Source organism: Callionymus lyra, chromosome 19 (assembly GCF_982586985.1).
Source record: "Callionymus lyra chromosome 19, fCalLyr1.hap1.1, whole genome shotgun sequence".
Lineage (NCBI taxonomy): Eukaryota > Metazoa > Chordata > Actinopteri > Syngnathiformes > Callionymidae > Callionymus > Callionymus lyra.
In genome coordinates, this window is record NC_141836.1 from 13636061 (window position 1) to 13659486 (window position 23426).

The 23426-nt window shown below is 38.0% G+C and overlaps 2 protein-coding genes across 2 annotated transcripts; both read right to left on the minus strand.

Annotated features, from left to right (window-relative positions):
* Positions 1-239: 239 nt before the first annotated feature.
* Positions 240-3853, minus strand: LOC148059609 (succinate dehydrogenase [ubiquinone] iron-sulfur subunit, mitochondrial). The gene is made up of 8 exons (XM_087782083.1): positions 3712-3853; positions 2575-2708; positions 2414-2499; positions 2191-2327; positions 1783-1899; positions 1594-1695; positions 664-786; positions 240-589 (listed from the first exon to the last, which is right to left on the minus strand). Exons 1-8 carry the CDS (start codon positions 3775-3777, stop codon positions 509-511), a joined length of 846 nt encoding a protein of 281 aa, XP_087638209.1. The 5' UTR covers positions 3778-3853; the 3' UTR covers positions 240-508.
* A 2381-nt stretch (positions 3854-6234) lies between these two features.
* tmem240a (transmembrane protein 240a) lies at positions 6235-17992 on the minus strand. Its single transcript, XM_087782264.1, has 4 exons — positions 17428-17992; positions 17129-17235; positions 12707-12915; positions 6235-7371 (listed from the first exon to the last, which is right to left on the minus strand). Exons 1-4 carry the CDS (start codon positions 17482-17484, stop codon positions 7217-7219), a joined length of 528 nt encoding a protein of 175 aa, XP_087638390.1. The 5' UTR covers positions 17485-17992; the 3' UTR covers positions 6235-7216.
* Positions 17993-23426: the final 5434 nt, after the last annotated feature.

Consider the following 23426-nt stretch of genomic DNA (forward strand, 5'->3'; position numbering starts at 1 on the left):
TCGCATTCAGAGAAGCTGATTTTATCAGCCAAAAAAATAAAATAAAAAGTCATCACCAGTCTATACCCTCTCCTATAAATGACCGACAAATTCAGAACATCTCGTATGCAAATGGTGCCACTGTTTAAAACCTATTATATGAGTTTATTTACACATTAGTTTATAGATAGATAGATAGATAGAACTTTATTGATGTATTATTAGTCTCATGTTGTACATGTAGATTTACCAGAGTCAGCCAAGATCAATAGTTTATTTCACACCATGCTTAAACAGATGAGTATTACATATTATTAATCACAATAACTGTTTGATATAGACAAGCACTGAATATTTACATTCTGAGGTATATTTACTCATAAGTAAACAACAAAATCAAATCATTCGTAACATTTTAAAACACATGCACCTAAATGATGAAAGAAATATAGTCCTCCAGCGACATATTCCCTTATAGAACATCCAGTTTGTCGTCTAACATGATAAAAAAAAACATGTTATATTCAAATTATGAAGCTGCTGCGTTCTTCTCTTTGTACGTCGCCATCATTTTCTTGATTTCTGCGATGGCTTTTCCTGGGTTCAGTCCCTGTTAGACAAGATGAGTAGACAGCATGAGAAATAAAAGTGTGTAAACACCAAATCACTATTTACTCAAATTACCTTTGGGCAAGTTTTAGTGCAATTCATTATGGTGTGGCATCGATAAAGGGAGAAAGGGTCTTGAAGTTTAGCCAGACGTTCCTCCGTGAACTCGTCACGAGAGTCGATCATCCACCGGTATGCCTGGAAAGGGATGCAGAGTTATTGTACGTTTATGAAAAAGAAGTTATGGCAATAAGGGTAGTAACCTGTCGAAGTAAATTAATACCATCAGAATATTGAATGGTGGGATTTTTTTTCTTTTCAGATATTTAAATGTTGAATTAATTTCAATTATTCAATATTTGTTATATTTTAATTTCAACTATTCAATATTTGTTATATTTTAATTTCAATTATTCAATATTTGTTTAATTCGGAGCGTTTTAAATTCAATATTAAACAATTTGAAGTATTTAAAATTCAATGTAAAAATTTCGAAGCATTTTAAATTCAATATCGTTTTTTTTAAGCATTTCAAATTCAAAATTCAAAGCCTTTTAAATTCACCTGATCGTTTATGCATGCAAGTATGATAAAAGTAACTCAGTACTCGTTTGGTTTTGGCTGGTGTCTTTTTTTTAATATTGAATTTAAAAGGCTACTAATTTAAAATTTTTGAATAATTGAAACTTATTAAAGTAACTTGGTACTCATTTTTATATTGAATTTAAAAGGCTTCGTATTTTTTTTTATATTGAATTTAAAAGGCTTAAATCTTTTTATATTGAATTTAAAAGGCTTCGTATTTTTTTTATAATGAATTTTAAAGGCTTAAATGTTTTAATATTGAATTTTAAAGACTACTAATTAAAAAAAAAAAAAATGAATAATTGAAATTAAAATATAACAAATATTGAAATGATTTCAACCTTTCATTATTTGAAAAAATAAATTCAACCATTTAATATTGTGATGGCACTGATGTACTTCAGTAGTGGTGGATCTCACCTGCATCAGAACAGCAGGTCCTAAGTACTTGTCTCCGTTCCACCAGTAACTGGGGCAGCTGGTGCTGCAGCAGGCGCAGAGGATGCACTCGTACAGTCCGTCCTGTGGTCAAACAATACCAAGTAAGTTCTCCTTCAATGCTCGTCCTAAACTAACTTTTATCCAAATATAAAAGACAGATTTTCTCACCAGTTTCTGTCGATCCTCCACCGACTGATAATATTGCTCCTTCCCTTCCTTGGTGTCGTCCTTCTTCTTCAGGTAAGGCTCGATGGATTTGTACTGGGCGTAGAAGTTGCTCATATCCTGGTGGGCGGATAAAATGATTGCAGATGAACACCTTATTTCTAATACCATGACTTACTTCTTGCACCATTTCATCTTTAACCAGAATGTAGATCTTTATTCTTGTTTAAAACTTGCTAATTTACAGATCTGTTCTATTTTACAGGTTTATCCTGTTCTTGTTTTTATAAGTGCTTAGCTTTTTCGCAAATATTTGTTTTACTGCAAGACAGAAAATGTAACAAAAAGGATTCAATGAATTATGACTGTCTGTTCTACAGTGTTATCCACACATGCTTGACCTGGACTCACCGGGACGAGATCTTTCACTACATACATGTGAGGCAGGGGGTAGATCTTAGTGGGTTTGCTTGTGTTGATGTCAATCTTGTTGAGACAAGCCAAAGTGTTGCCTCCGTTGATGTTCATGGCACATGAGCCGCATATCCCTGAAAGACCAAAACAAATTAAAAAAATTATCTTCAGGTTCATTCACACCACTTGTTCTTTAACTTTTGATAAAATCTGAGCCCACCCTCTCGGCAGGATCGTCGGAAAGTGAGCGTGGGGTCCATCTCGTTCTTGATCTTAATGAGGGCGTCCAGAACCATTGGACCACACCTTTTAAAACAAAAAAAATTGATTAATTAATGAACCAATGAAGCTCTTGCACATTCTTTCTTTTGTGACACTTACGTGTTGAGATCGATATCATACGTCTGCATCCGTGGTTTGTCTCCAGCCGTGTCCGGATCCCATCGGTAGATTTGAAATTTCTTAATCCGTGGTTCAGGAGCCGGAGCGGCTGCCGTCTGGGCGTACCGCACCATCTATAACCGAGGATTATAGCGAGCAAATGTTTTTACATCCTGGATATAATTACTGGGTTTTTACACTCACTCTTCTCCGTGTTATCTTTAGTATTATGACACACACCCTCTAGTAAAACCCAAGCAGCAGTTCACTAAACTGAGGAGACTTGTAAACAAGAAGGTTTGCAGGCGGACAAGTGACCCAGCAGCTCGGCTCTATGAAAAACTGCAAGGACTTTATAATTATGGAAGGAAAATACTTAAACATTGTCACTTAAAAAAAAGTATTGCGGGAAAAAAAAACATGTTATTAAATTCTCTACTTTCTAAATACCCTGAAAAAAACTGAAGATTGTCATTTCAAGAATTGTGGTCAGTTGTTAATAACATATATTTGAGAAAAAAACAACAATAATGGGTTTATTTTATCTGTTTTTCAATCAATCTATTTTCCTTCAATCAATTAAATATCCAACAATGATTGATTTCTTCATTTCAACATCGTGCAAAGAAGCACATCTAATAATACTTCATTTAAATCTAAAATCCCTCTCTATTGAAGTAAATATTCGTTTTTTGTTATAATCAATCACAAGATTATTGTCGTTTCAATAGTAGGTGCTGCTCCCTAGTGGCCATTGGGGTGAATTTCAACAACCACGTTACATCACGATTCGCCCTCATGTTACACAAGTGTCTCCTTCGAACAATAAAACTTCTAATTTTGGCCGTAAATATTATTAAAGTAAGTGCATTACATTATATAGTAAGAAAAGAAAAAAAGTATAGAAAAATACTGGACATAAATGTTGTAAACAAACATTTGAAATAGTAATGGCCATAACCTACATTGTACAGTCAATATTAACAGTAATAAAGTTTTAAATAAGATAATAAAACTACTAAGGAAATAAAAATGTTTATTTAAACCTAATAACAGTGAAATTTCTAGCAATTTTCAGCGTTATTATAAAACGAGGAATAAGCCATTTTAAAGGACATTAACGTATATTTCACTCACCACCATCCCTCCTGCGTTACGGAAGGCCAACGCATTACGACTCAACGCCAAACAAACCACAGACATGTTCTTATATTTCGAGATTTTGTTGTTTTTTTGGAAGACCCTGAAGTAGCTTCCAGTAGTTCAGCGTGTATATAACCTTAGGCCGCGCCCACTCTGTGACGTAAGCGCGTAGGTTGACGTCAGAACGGTGCGTTCACGTTCCTCCACCGAAGTTGGATAATAGAACTTTGAAGGCCGGTCAGTTACTCAACTGTCTTTTTGGCCTTTAGAAAGAAATGCGTGAACAATTTATGATGACAGTGAAGGTTCAATAACACAAGCATGTTTCTGTATCAGTGAGAACCTAAAATGTGTTTTTAGATTTAAACAATTACAAAAATTTGACATCGTTTGACCAAATTGAGAAGTTGATGTTGACAAAAAAACAAATATAATTGACATGAGGATGATTTTGAGTTACTAGTGTTATAAAAAAAATAGATTTATTTAAAAAAAAAAAACACAATGATCCAGAAGGATCAATAAAGTTTTATCTATCTATCTATTGGTAGTGATGTGCTGATGAAGCTTCATGTAGCATTGCCATGTTGTTTAGAGGTCAGTAGGTGGCGCCATTGGTTTAAAAATAATGTGATGTTTCATTAGTACAGTTGTTCAAAACAAAGGGAAATAGTGCAGAAACCGCCATCTAGTGGACTCTGAAAAATAATGAAACTGCTTCATGAAGCTTTTACAGACCATCACTAGCTGATGAAGCTTCATGAAACAGTGTCATGTTTGTTTAGAGGTCAGTAGGTGGCGCCATCGGTTTAAAAATAATGTGAAATTTCATTAGTACATTTGTTCAAAACAAAGGAAAATAGTGCAAAGTCCGCCATCTACTGACAAATAATGACACTGCTTCATGAAGCTTTTACAGACCATCACTTACAAATTTTAATATAATATATAATATCCAATTAACCAGTTAGTGACGTTGTTTATAAACAAATATAATTTTATTGTGAGAAAAGTGTGTAAAAGACATTTAAGTCTGAAAGTAGTCTAGATGCGACACAATAATCCTTCTGGCAAAACACAGAGAATGTTCAGAACAATTCTCCCTCTATTCTACATATTCATTGTCGTCTCACATGTGTATTATTAAATTGAACCATGTTTTGATCCCACACTGTATAGACAGTGTTCTTATTTTTACCCTCCAAGAGCGATCACCGAAGGCCTCGAAGACACACTCAGTGCACTTTCCCTCTGCGGGGAGAAGAGAACGCGGCTTTGTATGTTAAATAATTCAGTGACCGAAGAGCCACCAGAAGAGACATTATACTTAAAGCTAAAGGGTGCAGTAAGTAGTTACGTGTGTTTTACACATAATCACTGAAATCATTTGAGTCGCGTTTGCAAGAAATGAGCCAAGAATATCGAGTCCAAACAATATAAAACATACTTACTTTTCATTGATTCCAATCAAAATGTTTTTTTAACCCACTTGTTAATTTTACAGAACAAAACATGTAACAAATCCCTTTGTGATGATTCCCTTAAGAGACATTTTATTTTGTCCATTCCCATTCCGGTCTCTGTCTTCTCTTGTTTATTTACTCAGTTTTGGTCATTTTTTTTAAATCATCAACTGTCTATTTGTGCTTTTGTTTGAGTGAATCGTGCATCTGATTTGCTCTTTGTTTTCCAGACTTCCTGGCATTTTTTTTGTAGTGTGTTCTGTTAACTGAATTGTGTTAATTTTGAATAAATTGTATATTTAATTGTATAAAGGGTTGTTAGTGCATTGCCTTGTACTCCTTGGTCTTCTTTTTTAATGTTCCTGAAATACTTTTTAAGATCAAAATTTGATCAATTATGTATCTGTATGTTCATAATTACCCTTGAGATTTTGTGTTTACCTTTTTTTTTTCTTACATAATATAAAGGCTCCTTCTGTATCCCTCCTTTCTTTTGTGTTGAAACTAATGAGGTCGTTGAATTCCCGCAGCCCTGCCTTAAAAAGCCTCCATTTATACCTAAAGTGTAAATTAACCTTAAGACTATTACATATTCATATACAAAATAAAGATAAAACAAGGGACTTAATACATTTAAAAAAAATCAAGTTTATCTTTAAATATATTAACAGATTTTGCTTGAAAACAATATGTTGCGTAAATATGAAATATTATGTTTAATTGGGGAGTATCAGGTTGAAATGTGAATATATTTTAACCAGATCGGTTCCTAAATAGAGGAATTTTATCTTGTTGAAATCTGAGGAAGAAAGAAAACTGTATAAATAGTTGAAGATGTCAACTTCCTTTTGTATTTCCATGAGAGATCCAACTTCTTTTAATCCCAATATTGCCAGAAAACCGAAGATTTCAGTGTAATTTCACTAAATAAGTGTTTGAATAAATTTAATTTTAGATATTCATGAGAAGAATTCCGCTTCATTTCTATCGAGAACTGAATGCGTTCCTCGGTGCTCCGCCGCGAGCAGAGAATGACATACTCAAACATCAGAGGTCACTGTTGTGCTTCAATGGCACATTTAATAAAACAGACATTTCATCCTCACAACAGCAATGTCTGGACAGAGAGGGTGAGGGGGGGTGTTGGTGGGCGGGCGTTCTCTCCGCCGATAGGCTGGTTGCTCCTGATAAGTGAGAGGGAATTGGATAAAGCAAATTGAACTGGGGCTGTTGAGCTCGGTGTGTGGAAGATGGACGCCGTCGAAACTGACTCATCCTGGCTGGCGTTTGGCTCCTGCGTCCCTCCTCCCCGTTGTCTCCAAACGTTTGGCAGAAAGAATCGCTGACGCCCCTGCTGCTCCCCCTCACCCTCACGTATTTACAGGTAAAATTAATACATTCAGGTACTAAGTAACAAAGCTAATTAATCTGTGTTTTTGAGCAGAAACCACATCACATCCAGTTTTTTAAAACATCGCACAGATCCATTCCTACACAAGCCTTCGTCTTTTTATTACTCACGGAAAAAAACCTCCAACTATTTATAACTATTTACAGAAGCAGCATTCTAACCATAAAAAAACCCACCCACCCAGCAGTCACATTCACCCCCTCCCAACACAGACCCACCCGACAGAGGGGAGAAAAAAAAAAGAAAGAAATAAAAAAACAACCCTCCTTGCTGTCAACACTCTGCCCACATTTTACCCTGTTCTAAAAGAGCATGCCAAGTTGAACAATGAACACAGAAAATGTCTCTATACAGAAAAAAAAAAAAACAACCTTCAAAATGTTTTGCTTCTTCCTCCCACGACGTACGACAGTGGCCACAAATAATTTGGGATTTTTTTTTCTTCTTTTATCAGTGGGTGACGGTGGCCTGGTTGTGACATAAGAAACTCCAGTTGTTTGGTTTTAAGAGGGCAGTTTTCAGGGTCTCTGAGGCAACAACTGCAGCAAACCAGATTTTGGCACAGGTTTGAGGAGAAACCGGGGGAGTAAGTTTCTTCTATTTATTTTGATTTTATTCAGGGGAGTCAGAGGTGGCGAGGGCTGGGGTGGCCGTTGTGGTACAGCTTCTGCTTAATGTGCACCATGTTGCCGCTGGAATCGTCCAGCTGTCTGAGCTGGGCTCGGCGACGGAGCTCTCGGAAGTTGCAGAACTGGGGCAGCCAGGACCAGGACGGAGTGTCTGGAAGGATGACAAGGGCATCAAGATAAATAGGAGTTAAGAGGCAGTTTTAACCTTTTCTTGTTTCATAAATGACTTCGATTGACATTGAATTGTGTTACTCGCTCTCTTTCTTCTGAAGACTACGAAAGCTAGTATTGGAATCAGAACAATACAATCCGAGACAGACTTTAAAGGATTGATTATTTCAAGGGTAAATGAATCCAATGGACAGGAAGCCAATGAAGGATGTGACGCCATAACTGAGAAAAAGTGGCTGATCTTTGGACAATTTGGATTTTTTAATTTTTTTCTGCCAACATTAATGGTTGGGATTATTTTCAGAGTAATCTGGTCCCTTTTTAGAGTTATAGACAAAAATGTTTGTTCATTTTAATGTAGCGACTGGAGCTTCTTCTTCATCTTCGTCCAAAAAGACACTTAAAAACATCCAAAATACCTCCATACTGCTTGTCTGTAACGTCCATCTAATATTGAAGTATCGCAACGGTAAACAGTAGATATTTACCCGGAGTACTTCCTGTCTGTGTAGCATGTTAGCCTTTTAGCTTCTGCTACAAACAAGCTAAAAATGTAGAGTTTTAAAAAAAAAATTTGGATCACTTGCTCGTGAGCAGTATGGAGGTATCTGGATGTTTTTCAGTTTGTCTTTTCGGATGAAAATGAAGACAGCTGAGCTCGAGGGGCTACATTAAAATGAACAAACATTTTTGTCTATACCTCTGAAAATGAACAAATTACCATGAAAATAATCCCAAACCTTTGTCGACATGAGTGAGTAATAAATGAATCAAATGTTAGTCCCTTTGGAGGTTTTTATTCGTTTGGTCTCAAATTATTTGCCCAAATTGAATTCTTTATTCCACCACTTTGTCTCCAAAATGTGTCATTGGTTCTGCTGACCAGCAGTTACCGATTATCTGACACCGCTTACACTCCCACGTAAATGATTTTCACAACAAGATAAGATGACCTCCATATAGAAGGGAAGAAATCAGAAGCCAAGTGAAAGCCTTCTGCCCTGCAGTGCATGCTGGGCCGACAGAAGAACAATTGATTCGATAAAAAACTAGAAAGTAGGAGAGTTGCTGGTTTTTTTTTTTATTAAGACAAACAATCAAGACATCTAATGAAAGAAGAGAACAATTATCTAGTTAGACTTAAAGGCCAGCGACTAGAATCCGTCACAGACCTGAGAATAAATAAGGTATATGAATGGAGAGCCAGGTGAATGAAAAAAACATGTCGGCTTCTAAATCGGAGCTGGCGAGGCAGAGCGTGGTCCACTGAGGCGAGAGGAAGAGCCCCAGACAGCAAAAAAAAACCAGAAATGGAGGAGCTGGTAGGAGAGGGATGGGGGTGTTCCTGGTGTGGTTGAAACTGGGTGGAGGAGATGTGAGGGTGAGCGGGAGGGAGGGAGTTATTTATAGCTGTGAATGGCAATGCTGTCCACAGGGACTGATTTGAAGGGTATCCAAAGGAACAGGGTCACATAAATACAGGTCTCAGTTATATCGATAAAGCTTCGGAGGAGCGTTGCGGTGAAGTATTAAACATAAAAACCCATAGATTGAGAAGGAGAGTGTCTCTAGGCGAACGAGGGAGGAGTAAGGGAGGAGCTGGAGATGGAAGAAGGAGGGGAAAAGAAGTGAGAATCAATGTGCATCTCAATGATGCTGCATGTGTGTGTGTGTGTGTGTCTCACTTGCCATTCCAGCTGCTCTCTCGTTCTATTTATAGCTCTAGAAAGAGTGTGTGTGAAAGTGGGGGTGGGGATGTGACTCCATCCCGAACCCCCCCCCCCCCCTCCAACACCATCACCTTACACCCTTGACTGCTCGGTCAGCCTCACCTTCACTCCTCATCTCAACGAGGCTAAATGATTCTGACCCAGCATCAGCATCATCGCCGTGGAAGCGACGGGCATTCCCGTCCGGCACCAAGAAAGAATCCTCCTCGACCCCCCCCGCCCCCACACCTGATGAATATGGATGCCTCTTCTTCTATGGGTGGTTTTCGTGATGATGTGTTTGACAGTGATGCCCTGAAGAAGCATTGTTCTCCATGAACCCAGACAAGAGCTTCAACTATACAAAAGAAAGACCTTTTAAATGGAATGCAACTTAGCATAGCTTAGCTTAGTGCAGTCATTCAGAGGTGAATTGAAAAAAAATTAAATTTCTAATTTTTTACTCAACCTTGTATCGACTAAGGTTTGGGATTATTTTCAGAGTACTCTATTCATCTTTTGAGTTATAGACAAAAATGTTTTTTTAATTTTAATGTAGCAACAGGAGCTCAGTTTGTTGTCCAAAAAGACACATAAAAACATCCAAAATACCTCCACACTGCTTGTCTGTAGCGTCCATCTTGTATTGAAGTATCGCAACAGTAGACAGTAGATATTTACCCGGAGTTTCGTGTCTCTGTGTAGCATGTTAGCCTTTAAGCTTTTGCTACAAACACGCTTAAAATGTAGACTTGTTAAAGAAAAATTCGCACCCCTTGCTCATGTCGACGCTTCAGTACAAGATGGATGTTACAAACGAGCAGTATGGAGGTATTTGGATGTTTTTAATTGTCTTTTTGGACGAAAAAGACAACTCAGCTGAAGTTGCTACATTAAAATGAACAAACATACTTGCCTATAATTCTAAAAAGGAACAGATTACTCTGAAAATAATCCCAACCCTTAGTCGACATGAGGGAGAGTAGAAAACAACTGTAAATCTCCAATTTAATAACACATTTGGAATAAAAGAGTTCAAATGTAGACCATCTATTTGCTTTGGGTTGGTAAAGATATATGAGAAAGCTGAGCAACAATAACATTTAAAGGATTGACTGAAATATTTAATGTACTAGATCATGTACTGAACTGAATTAAAATGATCTTATTTATTTGTTTATTTTAAATGTAGAATTCTCAATCCCTGTCTGTTAGTACCATTTCATGCCACGTTGGCGCAGTATATACGTTCCATCCTTTTCCATCTGCCACATCTGCGGGTCGTGAACACGGAAATAATGACACGTATATTTAGATTTGTGGCATTGATGGGAGGCAGGAAAATGTAGGAGCTACAATCACACTTGAGTGTGTTTGACATATGTTATGTGTAAATGTAGCACAGCAGATGGTGGAAGATCATTCATCCCTCGTGCTCTGCTCCTGGAGTTTATAACAATACAGCTAAGGGACCATTTGTGTACGTGTGTGTGTCGACACATAGACACATTAAATATCATATCTATACAAGCAAACTATCATTTTTGGATGACAACTACAGGGATTGTAAGCGCCAATCTGCCCGTTGTTCTGACGCACAGATGTCACGAGCACATATGGCGAATCTTCAGGCAAAAGTAGGTTTTGATTTGAACCAATCCCTGAACGAGTGATGCCCTTTAAAACTTTGCGCATGACTGTGAAGGCGTGTGAAGACCAGATGTGATTGTCAGCTGCCAAACTATTTTTAAAACGCAACCGTTTACTCGAGACGTGAAGTGGCTTTTGAACCGAAAACTTCCCCTGCTTAAGGGGTTTTTAAAAAAATAAATCATTGACATACACTTTATCATCATTTGCCTGTCTTTTAAAGAAGTGCCGCTTTACTATATTTTCCGACCAAGCGCTGCTTCAGCATCGCTTGAATAGATGCCAGTGACATAAAAAGATTGCACCTTCAAAGATGCAAGGGCTGTCGGACTTTTACTGCCATACAAGAGCCAAAAAAAATCTCCTGCTGGTTTGTGCAGGTTGGCTTTATTTTCTACTGTATTTCCTTTCAGCGGGTTTGCGATTTATGCCAAGTTGGCTTCGTGCGGGAGAACAGAAGCGAACCTCCTACTGTACACTGTTCATCAGTCTTATATTATAGCTGATGTCACCACGGCATCTTCAATGCCTCCCACAGGTGTTTCATTATCAGCGGAATCTGCAAGCTGTCGCTCTCCTGCCTCAATAACATGAAAAAACAATGTTTAAAAAAGGTTTTACAGTGTCTCATGTTACTCATGTCCGCAGCAAGTTTAATGGATCCTGGACTGGTGGTGGAGTCAGGACTGCAGACCCGTCATGTTTTTGTGTAAAATCTAAAAATTAAATTTTTATTTTTTGGGGTTTTGAGGTCCTTTTCTGATATTTAAACTTCATCTGTTGATTTATATGTTTTAGTATTGAACACTATTTTTGCCCATTTATATACAGTATAATATAATGGAAATGGGGGAGAAAGAAGAGAGGAGAGGAGAGGGGTCCAAAATTGACCACTGAGATAAATGTTATTGAGACTCTCGTGGTTGAGAATCTTGATACCCCAACATGTTTCAGATGTCCAGATTTATCCGTTTAAAAAAAATATATATATTTTGATTTAGATTGAAAATATCCTTTTTCATGTTTGGCCTATAGTCATATCCACTATTTAAAAATATATATATTCTTGATATCAGTTAATATTTTTGTTTTATTAGCTATTACCTTTAAATAAATGTAATTTTTAATAAAAGTTTTAATCTATTTATTGATGTAAATGAGTATTGAAATTCATTTTTAAGTATTTATGACAATATAAAAACAGTTAGAATGTGTTTGAAATATCTAATATTGTGATTTACTCTTGTATTTCTTTGCTCAAGTTGGAGTTTGTGTCCCTGCAGTGAGCTTGGAATGATGCTGATGTGTCACTCTACTCAGATATCAATGCGAAGGACAAAGCGGGTGACTTTTAAATTGAGTAAAAACGCCCTGCTCCCGTTTTTTTTTTTTTCAGTGCGGCATGCAGCAATGCTGGCATGAAAATGAACCTCCCGGCTATTTCGGTGCCGCCTACTTGGGTTTGCAGTAGCTCTTTCTCTCATCCCTGGAATTCCAACAGGTGTCAGAGAGTGGAGAAGAGAGAGGGAAAGTAGGCTGCTATTTTTGGAGCTAACAGTGAGGAGCATCCCTGAAATGTGCCAGTCTTTAAAAATTCCCTTTTAAATGGAAAGAGTAGGATCAAAAGAAGGTTGTGCTTCGACCTATTGCAGAGAACACAAATATTTTGGACCAACAAAGTATTTCTATGTTCCATCCTGCCCTCTTCTTCACATTGTAACTGTATTTCTAAATCCATTAATATTAAAAATGTATAGCTCTATACCACAGATGCCCTTACGTTTGGATATGAAATGAAAGATTGCCAAAAATAGCAAAGAAAATATTTGTTGTTGTACTTTAATAAGTGATTGCAGTTGGAGATCATAGAGAAATGGATCACTTGGAGTGCTTCCAACTTGCACTCCGTCTCCAGTGTTTTCGTACCGTTCGCTTTTCAAGACTCTCTCATCTTACCGTAGTAGCGGCTTGATCTCCAGGCCCTGACGGCACAGTGTAGAACTCCGTCCAGCCATAGGAGCAACCAGCTGATGCAGAAGCCCAACAGCAGGCCCAGCATCAAGTCCATCTCCTGCTTGGTCACACTGTCACTCACAAAGTAGTTCTCTGACGAGTCCACCAGAGAATGGTCCCCGTCGTACGGGATCACGTAGTGGACATGATGCCTTGGAGGGAAGACGGTAAAATTGTCATTAGTCACGATACAATACATGTGGATTCATTTTCAAGAAGCCATTTAATTAAAGTGGTTGTTAAATCTGAAGATTTCAATGACGATTTCGATGTATGAGCGGAAAAATGTTTCAACTGTGATGCTTTATAATGAAGAATCTCATACTTGATGATTCCAATCAAACCATTCAATGGCTCAAACGAATCAGATTATTATATTAATTAAAGAAAATGTTTTAATGAAATAAGCAAGGGATTAATAATGGAGAATCTAAGAATGTGGTTTGATTGATTAAGAGGTCAATTTAAAAATCAAAATCCAAACTATTACATCCGTTTCTTTTCCTCACTTCATATTATAGAGACGCTTTAACTTTATTGGAATCTGTGTTACTGCTGTTGCCTTCCTACTCATATTAGCTATTTAGATTTAATTAAAAAGTTTCTTCTTGGCCACACAGGTGGAGAACTTCATAATTACAGTGGACGAAAAGCAAAGAGTAAAAACAATAATATAAAAGATATCTGACATAATACAGGCCAGGGAATTATGCACATCAAGGGAAATACAAACAACATTGTATCTGTAAAGTATTAAAGAGAGCAAGTAATATAAATATTCATGTTGTAAAAGTGCCTGAAATACTTTTTTGGATGAGCTTTATCAAGTACCCTTTCTCATACCTCATACATCATACACCTATTGGCGTTTTGACCAAACCAAGAGATGCTGATCCTCATCCCTGAGTCTTCAAAGTTAAATGTAATAAAGTTCTGAGGGTATAGGAGCATAAATAAATGGACAGATGAGACCATTAAAAAGAAACAGATAATAAGCAGTGATCCGGCTCTCGGGTCAAAGACCTCCTGACAAAGGTCTTCATAGCTGCACCTGCGCAGATATCATGTCGTTTACGCTGAGAAATGGAGCGAAAATAACGCGGCACATGTTTTATTAGCATCATCACGGTCACGGCTTCCGTGGTGACGTGATCGTGTTAAATGACGTCATGGTCCACATGCCCCAGGAGACGACCATCTTCTTCCACTGTGTTTTATTCTGTCCACGCCGTGACTAGCAACTACTGAGCTTCATTTTCAGAGCATCCATTTTTCTTATATACATTTACATTACAACATTACATCAAGTAATAGTCCTTTGAAGGTTGCAGGATCAATATCCCTTGATGGGGTTGAGAAGGACATTAGAGGTACCCAGCTACAAAGGGCAATAGGTGAAGGACACTCTGTACAGTCAATCTATCAACTACGTTCTCCCATTTCCCTGCGTCCATTTATTCGGTAAGTAAAAGTAATAAACCTTTTTTCTAATTCAAATAAGCCATGGCAGACTTCTTATCAGCATTTTGGATCAATTTTATTCTTTGATTCTTATTTTATTTTAGGAAAAAACATGTGTTATCACTCAAATTATGGATCCAAGAGAAGTGATTTATTTCTCTATTATTAGCGATGATACAGATAAAAGTGTATCCTTCTGCTTTTCATGATAAATTCACTTGTTTCATTTTACAATTTTTTATCTCAACTCTTCCGTTTGGCATTTATTTTCAGCATAATGACTGAAGAAGGGGCTACAAATTAGTCTCTGTGTGGTGATCAAAATGTTTATCTAGATATACTGATTTGATTTAAACTCACTTTTAACTGGTATCAGAGCTTCAAATAACTTAAACAAAGAATAGTATTTAGATATGGTTTAAAGTCACACATTTCACTTGTATACAAGTGAGAAAAGTAGAACAGAGTTAACATGTCTGTCTGATTTTTTTTCATGAAGCACAGAGGTGTTAGTTATCTGGTATATCTCTGTCGTGGTTTCACAAGCCGTTAATGATCTTACTCCAAGCGAATAAAAGAGGAAACTTGAATTGAGTTATTATCATCAAGGTCGGAGGTGGCGTTTACTGCTTCAGAGAAGCAGAGAGAGAACAGAGAGCAGTGATACAATTATAATAATAATTCTATATATATATAATTATGAGGGACATTTACAATTGTATTAAAGTCCACATATGGTCTGATTCCTAATATGTACAGTATGTTGACAAAGTGGCAGTTCATTTATTTTACCTATGCCCAAGATAAGTCATTAACGGGACACTAAAAAGTTCAGTCCCAACCTTTTATTAAATGAAACAAGACATGTGAATAGTTGGTCAGACATATTGAAATTAAACTTGTATCGGATCAAAATGAAACACCAACTTCCTCAACTCTACCGCCTTTAAGCTCCACTAAGTGACGCCTGCTTGTTCCGAAAATCCTCGCTAGACTTGAGCGGCGCCTCCGCTGATGACAAGAGCTTCTGCTAAAGCTAACAAGCAGCGTACGAGGACACAGTGAGAGAGATGAAAGAGTGCTGGAAGAGAGAACACTCTTCCTCCTCGGGGACTTTTTTCTCTGAGACAAGTTAATTCAGAAAGTGTTGATTCATTTTCAAGTTCCTGTCAGGACAGACGCTTCATCTCGAAACCTTTTGATAGATGGAAAATACCAGAGGATCTTAAAACAACTAAGAATCGTGAAACAATATCAAGAACTATTCAGTTTGAGGACTCCCAAGATATTACTTTCATTGATTTAATACACAGTTTGGTCCATAGTTATATGAACATATATATAAATATATACATTCATATATATTCCTATTATAAGTATATGTGGTATTTATGACAAATCAATACAAATGTAATTTTTTCTCAATGTTATATCTTAATAAACCTTATCCATATTTTAGGTTTTGTTTATCCATAACCACTTACATTCTGCTTTAACCAAAATAAAACTTAGATACCAAACAAAATGAACGGCTTAAATACGTGAGAGCTAAATCATACATCCAAGTGATTTGATCAGAAAGGAGGTCATTAGGATGACCTATAAATGGGTTTATTTTCGATAGTAGGACGACGGGTCTGGCCCAAGACAAGATGAGGGGGACTAGATATACATTTTCCAAGTGGTCATAAAATACCCAAACCGAGACATCCATATGAAGAAGACAACAGTAGGAGATAAGGAGATTAGAAGCTCTTAGCACGACTTTATTGCATTATCTGCTTATTATGGAACTGTCATTGAACCTATGTCCTTCTTATATATTTGTTGTCATGGCGATTGAATGAGTTTATCATTAGACTCCTTATATAGTCCGATAAATACATTAAGTGTTGACTCATTGCGATGTTAAGCAGCAGTAGAAGAAAAACTCTCTTGGTGAGCAACCGAACTTCAGCACCATGGACAGCTGCCGCTACTTCATATTGGGAATATTAAAGCCTTTAAAATCACGTGATGAATTAAAATTGCAAACTTTACTCTAATGTTAATTTAAAAATAATATAAATCATGAGCCTGTTTTTACCCCTCTTTCTTTCGGATGTCTTAAGCCATATGGGAAGAAAACAGTGTTGCTATAGTAACCTAAAAACTATCAAGACAGGATGGGCTCTGCAAGCGTCTGCACTAACGATAGAAAAAACAAAAAAACGATCCGATATTGAGATTATCGCTCTTCACGATCTGAAGTGTATTACAAGCCCAACCAGTGGCATTTTCCTACTTGTCATCATGACACATTTTTTGGGGAGTAAAAACACTCTCAACCCCCTCACTGCAGTACACGCCGATCACACTGTTGCTTTGTTTTAAGCAGCATCTTTTTGGATTGCAGCAAAGAAAATTGATACTTATTGTCAACCCTTTGCGTTACAGGTTGAATTCATATATTCATGATATATTCAGACTTTTTTTTTCAGGGAGCGAACCCCTTCCAGGAGCACTTTGTCAGCCCCTACCATATGTTGATCCAGCAGCAGCATCAGGCTGGAGATGCAGGCCCATGTGAATCGCACTTGATGCTCAGATTGTTTTTGAGCATCCTCGGATTGCTCATTACCTATTTATGGCACACCCCAGCTTGTGCAGCAGAGGCACAAAAAAAAGAAGAAAAAAAACGTCAATCTGTGTGAGAAAAAAAAAAACTGAACCATCTGCCATTTCTGATCATTACTGTGGTGGAAATGTTAAGATATTAGGACCGCGTCGAGCTGCTGCTATCACCGACACATCCAAGGGCCTCTTGGATAAGGGATGGAGGGAGGAGGGAATACAGCAGTTTTTTTTTTATAATAAATGTGAAATATGGAAAAAAAAGCGTGCGGGATTTTTGGTGGTGTTTACCTTCCACAGTTGCAGTGGCAGACCCGGTCCTCCCCTCTCAGATGCGGTAAGATGTAGTTGTGAAAGCGATCCAGTAGTGCGTTCATGTCCATTAAACAGGCGATCGCCTGCGAGGGAAACATGCAGTCAGCTGGGACATGTCAAGACGTGGAAGCAGCGAATCATCTTCCCCGTAATATCATTAAAAAATATGACAGAAAAAAAAAAGAAAAAGATGAACAAATGGGTTTGGAGTCCAAAGGGGGTGAGCGTATTTTTTTTTTAAAAACACACTCGTAAAGTAAAGTGAAGGATCTTACCATTACAACTGAAGCACCAAGAATCATAAAAATCATGGTGGTTGTGATCATATGCATCAAAACTTCCAAACTGGCTGCCGTGGCGGGGACGCTCCGGCGGGGCTCTGGTCCCGGCAGGAGCCGCTCATGGAGCCGCCTCGCACCGTCCCAGTCCTCCCTTCCGTCCGAGCCGGTTCTGAGCCCCTCACTGAGCCCTCGCCATCCACCGCTCCCACCCGTGGAAAAGTCCTTCTATCTGTATATCCCGATTTGGAAAACCATGCGAGGTGGGGATTGTTTCCCTTTTCCCAAGTAGTTCTCAGTACCGCCGGTGGATCCTGTCCTCCATTAGGGTCGATGTCTCCGTCAAAGATCTGCAGCACCAAGTCCCCTCACGCCCAACGAACCGTCGCGTCTTCCGAGGATTTTGTTCCAGAGCATCAAGGTTCCGGATCATGCCAACGCGTCCGTGAACAACGAGAACCCAACCCTGCGTCCCTGAGTCCCGAGTCCTGGTCCAGCAGCTGCATCAACGCCCGGAGCCAGACACGCGTGATTATCCCATCGTGTCCTCCAGCAGATCCACCAGCAGCCTCCCAGCACCGCGCTCGTGCACGCCTGCGCGCCACCGGCAGAGGGAGGCAGTGTACAGTGGGCGACGTGCGAGTGGAAAGAACTGCAAAACTGTATGTACCTTCACGATCCTTGCAGCGGCGGATACGAAATAAGCTGTAGAGAATGATTACAAGGTTTGAAATCCTTCCTGACAACCAAGTATTGATCTTGAAACCTCTATTGTATCATCAGTACGTGTCTATTTGTACGAAAACTCTCTTTAAATTGAAATATTTACATTAGAAAACGTGCTTAAGCCCCGCCCACTGAAAAAAGCTGTCATGGAGATCAAATCGTGTTCAACATAACCACGCCCACTCTGCTGTGATTGGTCAAACATTGATGTTTGTGAATGCCAGAAGTCTCCGCCTCCAAGGGACTCGTTGTATAAACAAAGGAGGACGTGGCCGTGACAAGAGCTGAATGTATTAGTTTAGACTCGATCACACGAGGCGACAACATTTTTTAAAGATCTTTTAAAGAACTAATGTGTTGATTTAAGTGTGTCTTAAATAGATGTTGGACTCTATTGTATCATCAGTGTCTATTTGTACAAAAACTCTCTTTAAATTGAAATATTTACATTAGAAAACTACGTGCTTAAGCCCCGCCCACTGACAAAAGCTTTTCCTGGAGATAAAATCTTAACCACACCCACTCTGCTGCGATTGGTCAAACATTGAGGTTCTTCACCACGGGTCATGAATGCCAGAAGTCTCCGCCTCCAAAGGAACTCGTTGTATAAACAAAGGAGGACGTGGTCGTGACAAGAGCTGAATGTAAGTAAGTAAGTAAGTCATTTTTATTTGTATAGCGCTTTTCCAGACCAGGGTCACAAAGCGCTTAAACAATCAAAACAATATTCAATAAAGTATATATTTTAAAGATCAAGATAAAACTGAGAACACAACAGGAGTTCCAGAAAATCAAGGAAAAGCCTGAACAAATAGGAACGTCTTAAGATGTTTCTTAAAGGATGTATTAGTTCAGACTCGATCACACGAGGCAACGACATTTTTAAAAGATCTTTTTAAAGAACTAATGTGTTGATTTGAGTGTGTCTTAAATAGATGTTTGACTCTATTGTATCATCAGTGTCTGTTTGTACAAAACTTTATCTTATTGAATGAGAAAATGATCTTAAGCCCCGCCCACTGCAAACACTTTCCTCTTCCGGAGATGAAAGACGGTTTATAACCCTGCTCCACTCTGCTGTGATTGGTCAAATGTCAAGGTTTGTCACGGCTCGTCGTCGATCCCAAGAAGTCTCCACCCCCAGGACTCGTTGTGTAAACAAAGCCGGGCGTGATTACTGCTGGCTGGAGGAGGAGCGAAACTGATATTACGTCATAATGTACGCTCTTGTAACCTCTCGTTCGTTGAGGAGGGAGAACTTTATAAAGTACTAACTTGAAAACATGGTCATGATGAGGGACTTCATTTTGGAGAGGAAGGTTTCAACATTTGAAACATGTGAGAGAGTCAGGAGAGTTGGGTTTTCACATTAGTTGCCCTTTAGAATCCCTAGATAATAGCTTTCATATTCTAAAAGCAGAAAAGCTTCACAGATTAACGCTTCTCTCACCAACAAGACCTGAATCCCAATATTATTTACAATATTCTGTAGACCATTAAAATAATTGATCTTGATGAATATCTCAGACATGTTTTATTTTAAGTTTACTGCCTGCACTGCAGCTGCACATTATTTATTCAAACCGACCCGGAAGCCAATTAAAGTTTGAACCAGTAAAATCTAGGCCACGCTTTCCCAAACGCACAGTTCTCCCAGAAGCAAATCTTAAAATAGTCCATAGTTTCAATAAAAAATGTTAGAAAATATGCTGGAATTAAAAATGGCCAAGTCAAAACCAAATTTCACTAAAAAGAAGGCTGGTAGAGGTTTGCCGAATGTCTGGCTCGGGGGGCATTTGTGACCTTTGTGTGGATTTATTATGGCTCGCAGTCTCCGTTATGAACTGCATTATTCAACCAGAGAAGGAAAACAACTATTTTAAGGTGTGAAAATAAACCTTTTTTCTCAAAATAAAAGGAATACTTATTCCTTTGTTGTCTTACATTTTAACTTCCTGTTTGGAAATAGTTCTTGGTGTGCTGTGAAAAAAAACCCTTAAGGCAGAAATCTAAAACCATAGTTGATCCGACCGAACGTATGTAAAAATGAAAATGAAAATGAAATCAAACACGGCAGAACAAAAGAAGCAACACTAAAATAACCTAAAAACATGATAGTTTCAGACACAGTTTACCGTCAAGGTAGAAAAGAACAGGAAATAGACGGAATAAAAACAGGGAACATGACACGACATACTAAATCAGCATCTGAAATATCTGTATTTGAAGCTCCACGGATTAGCTTGTGTACAGTTGTGCAACAATGAAAATAAGACATACAATAAAAATACAGTTCAACTATTAATACAAGCTGAATCAGGTCTAGAGTATAATAAAAGCCTGCTATTGTAAGCACTGATTTTCAACATTCCATTTTAGATCTCGACACAAGTTAATAGAAGCCTGTTGCAGAAAGCGACGTCGCCTCTTAGCATCAGCACCATCTCTGTTGTACTTCATGGGCTGTGAAAACACAGTGGCGCTGGAACCCAGTGCAGCAGCCACTAATTAAAAGCATCAGGGGGTGGATGGAGGGAAATGTAAACCTTTAATGGTATAATAACAGCGACACAGAACGCAGCATTTGTCTTGAGTAAAGATGGCGAGAGGTAAAAAACTAATAGAGGATTAAACCGTATAGGAATTTCATATCTATTGCAAAGATGACACACATTAAAAAAAAAAGGTGTTGATTCCAAACTTCTTTTCTTGACAAAATGGCTCTTCCTCGCACAGCTGGGATGAAACTTTCTTCCGGTTTATTGAAGTTGTAAACATGTTTTATTGTTTCATGCCATTTGAACAGGAGGATGTGTATCGTAGACAATTTGTTTGTCAGACGGTTGAACCGTTTGGTACAACGTACTGAACAGTACAATAAAAATGTATATATTTTTTCCTACACTGGCTGCTCTTTTAGGTGACGCTTTCAAATCAGCATACATTCATACTTGGCCTTCAGGCTCCAGCATCTGTTCGCCGTCTCTAAATGAAGTCCGTATGGATGCTGAATACTTGCAGATATATGCTCTGTTGTGTGTTTTTTTTTCAAACCAGCTGTCTAAGTAGCACTGGTTCTAGGAACAGCTTCCTATTGCCTCCTCTTGTTTTTCTGGTGCAGTTTCATGTCCTCGGGCTGTTTCTTCTTTTGTCTCACTGAAGCTCAGTGTCTTTTTCTCTCCGGTTCACCTTCAAATGTAGTCTCCGACTGTTGGTAAAGTCACACGAAAAAGTGTCAGAGTCAAGTAGATTTCATAACAGTAGCACTTCGGGATGGAGGGAAAGTGAGAAGAAGTTTACAGTTTTATAGTTTGAGTCATAGTCTGCAGTGTGAATATGACTCAGCGTGTTTCCTGTTTTGTTTTGCTCAGGATGGTTGTAAGTAGGCTGGTACACAGGTAGATAAAATGTATGATTTATAAGTAAAGGCCAAAAGACACAATCTAAAGAACATCACACATATTATGCTTATCATAATTACTGCTGTCAAGAGATTAAATAATGATTATCTGTTATTAATTTAAAAATAAGTCATTTATTCTTTGGAAGTTTAACAGAAGCTAATGTAGTCCTTTACATTCTGCTGTATCTGAGACTAGTGTTGCCTGCAACGTATAGTTTTACAAGCCGTCGGTAATATTGCTCTGTTAATAATAATAAGATTAAACATCAGGGGCCTCATGTACGAAGGGGTCGTAAGCACAAAAAAAGTGCGGACATACTTTTCCACATAAAGTTCATATGTATCAATAATGAAAATAGTGTTAAAGAGTTCAGACTTTACGACACGTTTGTAGGTAGCGTACACACAAGTGTTTGTCGTTACTTTAACGTTATGTTAAATTATTCACAAACGTTTTAATATGTTCTCATTCGCCAAACAGATGATCTTTATTTATTAAGACAGCAATGATCGTTTTATACTGAATATTTAAATCCGCTGTTTCACACTATTCAGAAAAAATGAATTAGGAACTTGTTTTTATAATATAACGAACAAAATGATTAAGTCTTTCTCTACGAGAGTCACAGACGTTCTTGTGAAACGACATCACATCAGTTTGATCAAGATAAAAAAAAGAGTTCAGACATCAATGTCAAACTGTTAAACGAGCCGACTCCAGTCTGTGGAAATCCCAGCGTATACTGTATAAAGGGCAGAAAGATTGCAGGCAGCGGGTCAAACCAACACTATCGTGCTCTACCCCGTAGACCGCTGATAAACAAGAGGAGACAAGTTACAAAACAGGAAGTTTGTCCACGAAAGCATTTTTCTTCGCTGGGAAGAGCGGCAGATGCTCTGGCGTTTCTCCATATGGATCTGCAGCAGGGGTGGACTGGAGGTTGTGCCGATGGCTTTACAGAAAGCTCAAGATAGGTTTCCCACGGTGTAAGGAAATGTTTCACAAGAATATCGTCAGTCTCCATGGCGTTAGCAGTTTGGGAAGAGGAACGAAAAAGGGGGATTTTTTTGAGAACCTTTCCACAATGGTCAGGAGGGAAGTCTTGCTAAAAAAGTTATATGGCTATGTGAGACTCACATCGTACAATAGTCTCCCATCAACAGAGCTTAATGGAAGAGGGGGCGTCTGGAAATAGAAACAGAAAATAACACAGAAACTAGAGATCACATGACCATCACGACCACAAATGATAATAAACAAATCCCACAAACGAGGAATAAAGTAAAAGAGTGGCAGCCAGACGCAAGATCCAAACAGTCAATAAACAAAATACAACTCAAAAAACAGAGTGAAAAATATGAAACAAACGTTCGGAGAAGAGAGAAGATATCAACATTGTACCAGGCGGAAGGTCAGGATGAAGGGCAGAAAGATTGGCAGATTGCCAGCAGGAAACAAAGGACTAAACAGGAAGTGTCCGTACAAAATAAAATGTCACGAGTAATGATCCTAACATGCTGCAAGTGGACAAATAAAAAAAAAGAAAGTATAATATGATTCACCAGACTAATTAATTTCGACGTACCATGTGTTTTCCCAAAGATTTGTTTTTTGTTTGTTCTATGTTATATAACATAACATAATGTACAATAAATAATAGTGCCACTGAATTCTAGTCAGAAATAAAAAGAAAAAAACTTGATTGATTTTTTTTAATAGTGATAATTAAATCATTTTGCTTTGAACAAAAATGTAATATTATGTTTTGTAAATATTTATAAACAAATGAAAAGAACATTATCTATGCCCAGTTTGTCGAAAAAAACTAAATATGATCTTTCCGACTCGCCGTACTTTAGTCAATAC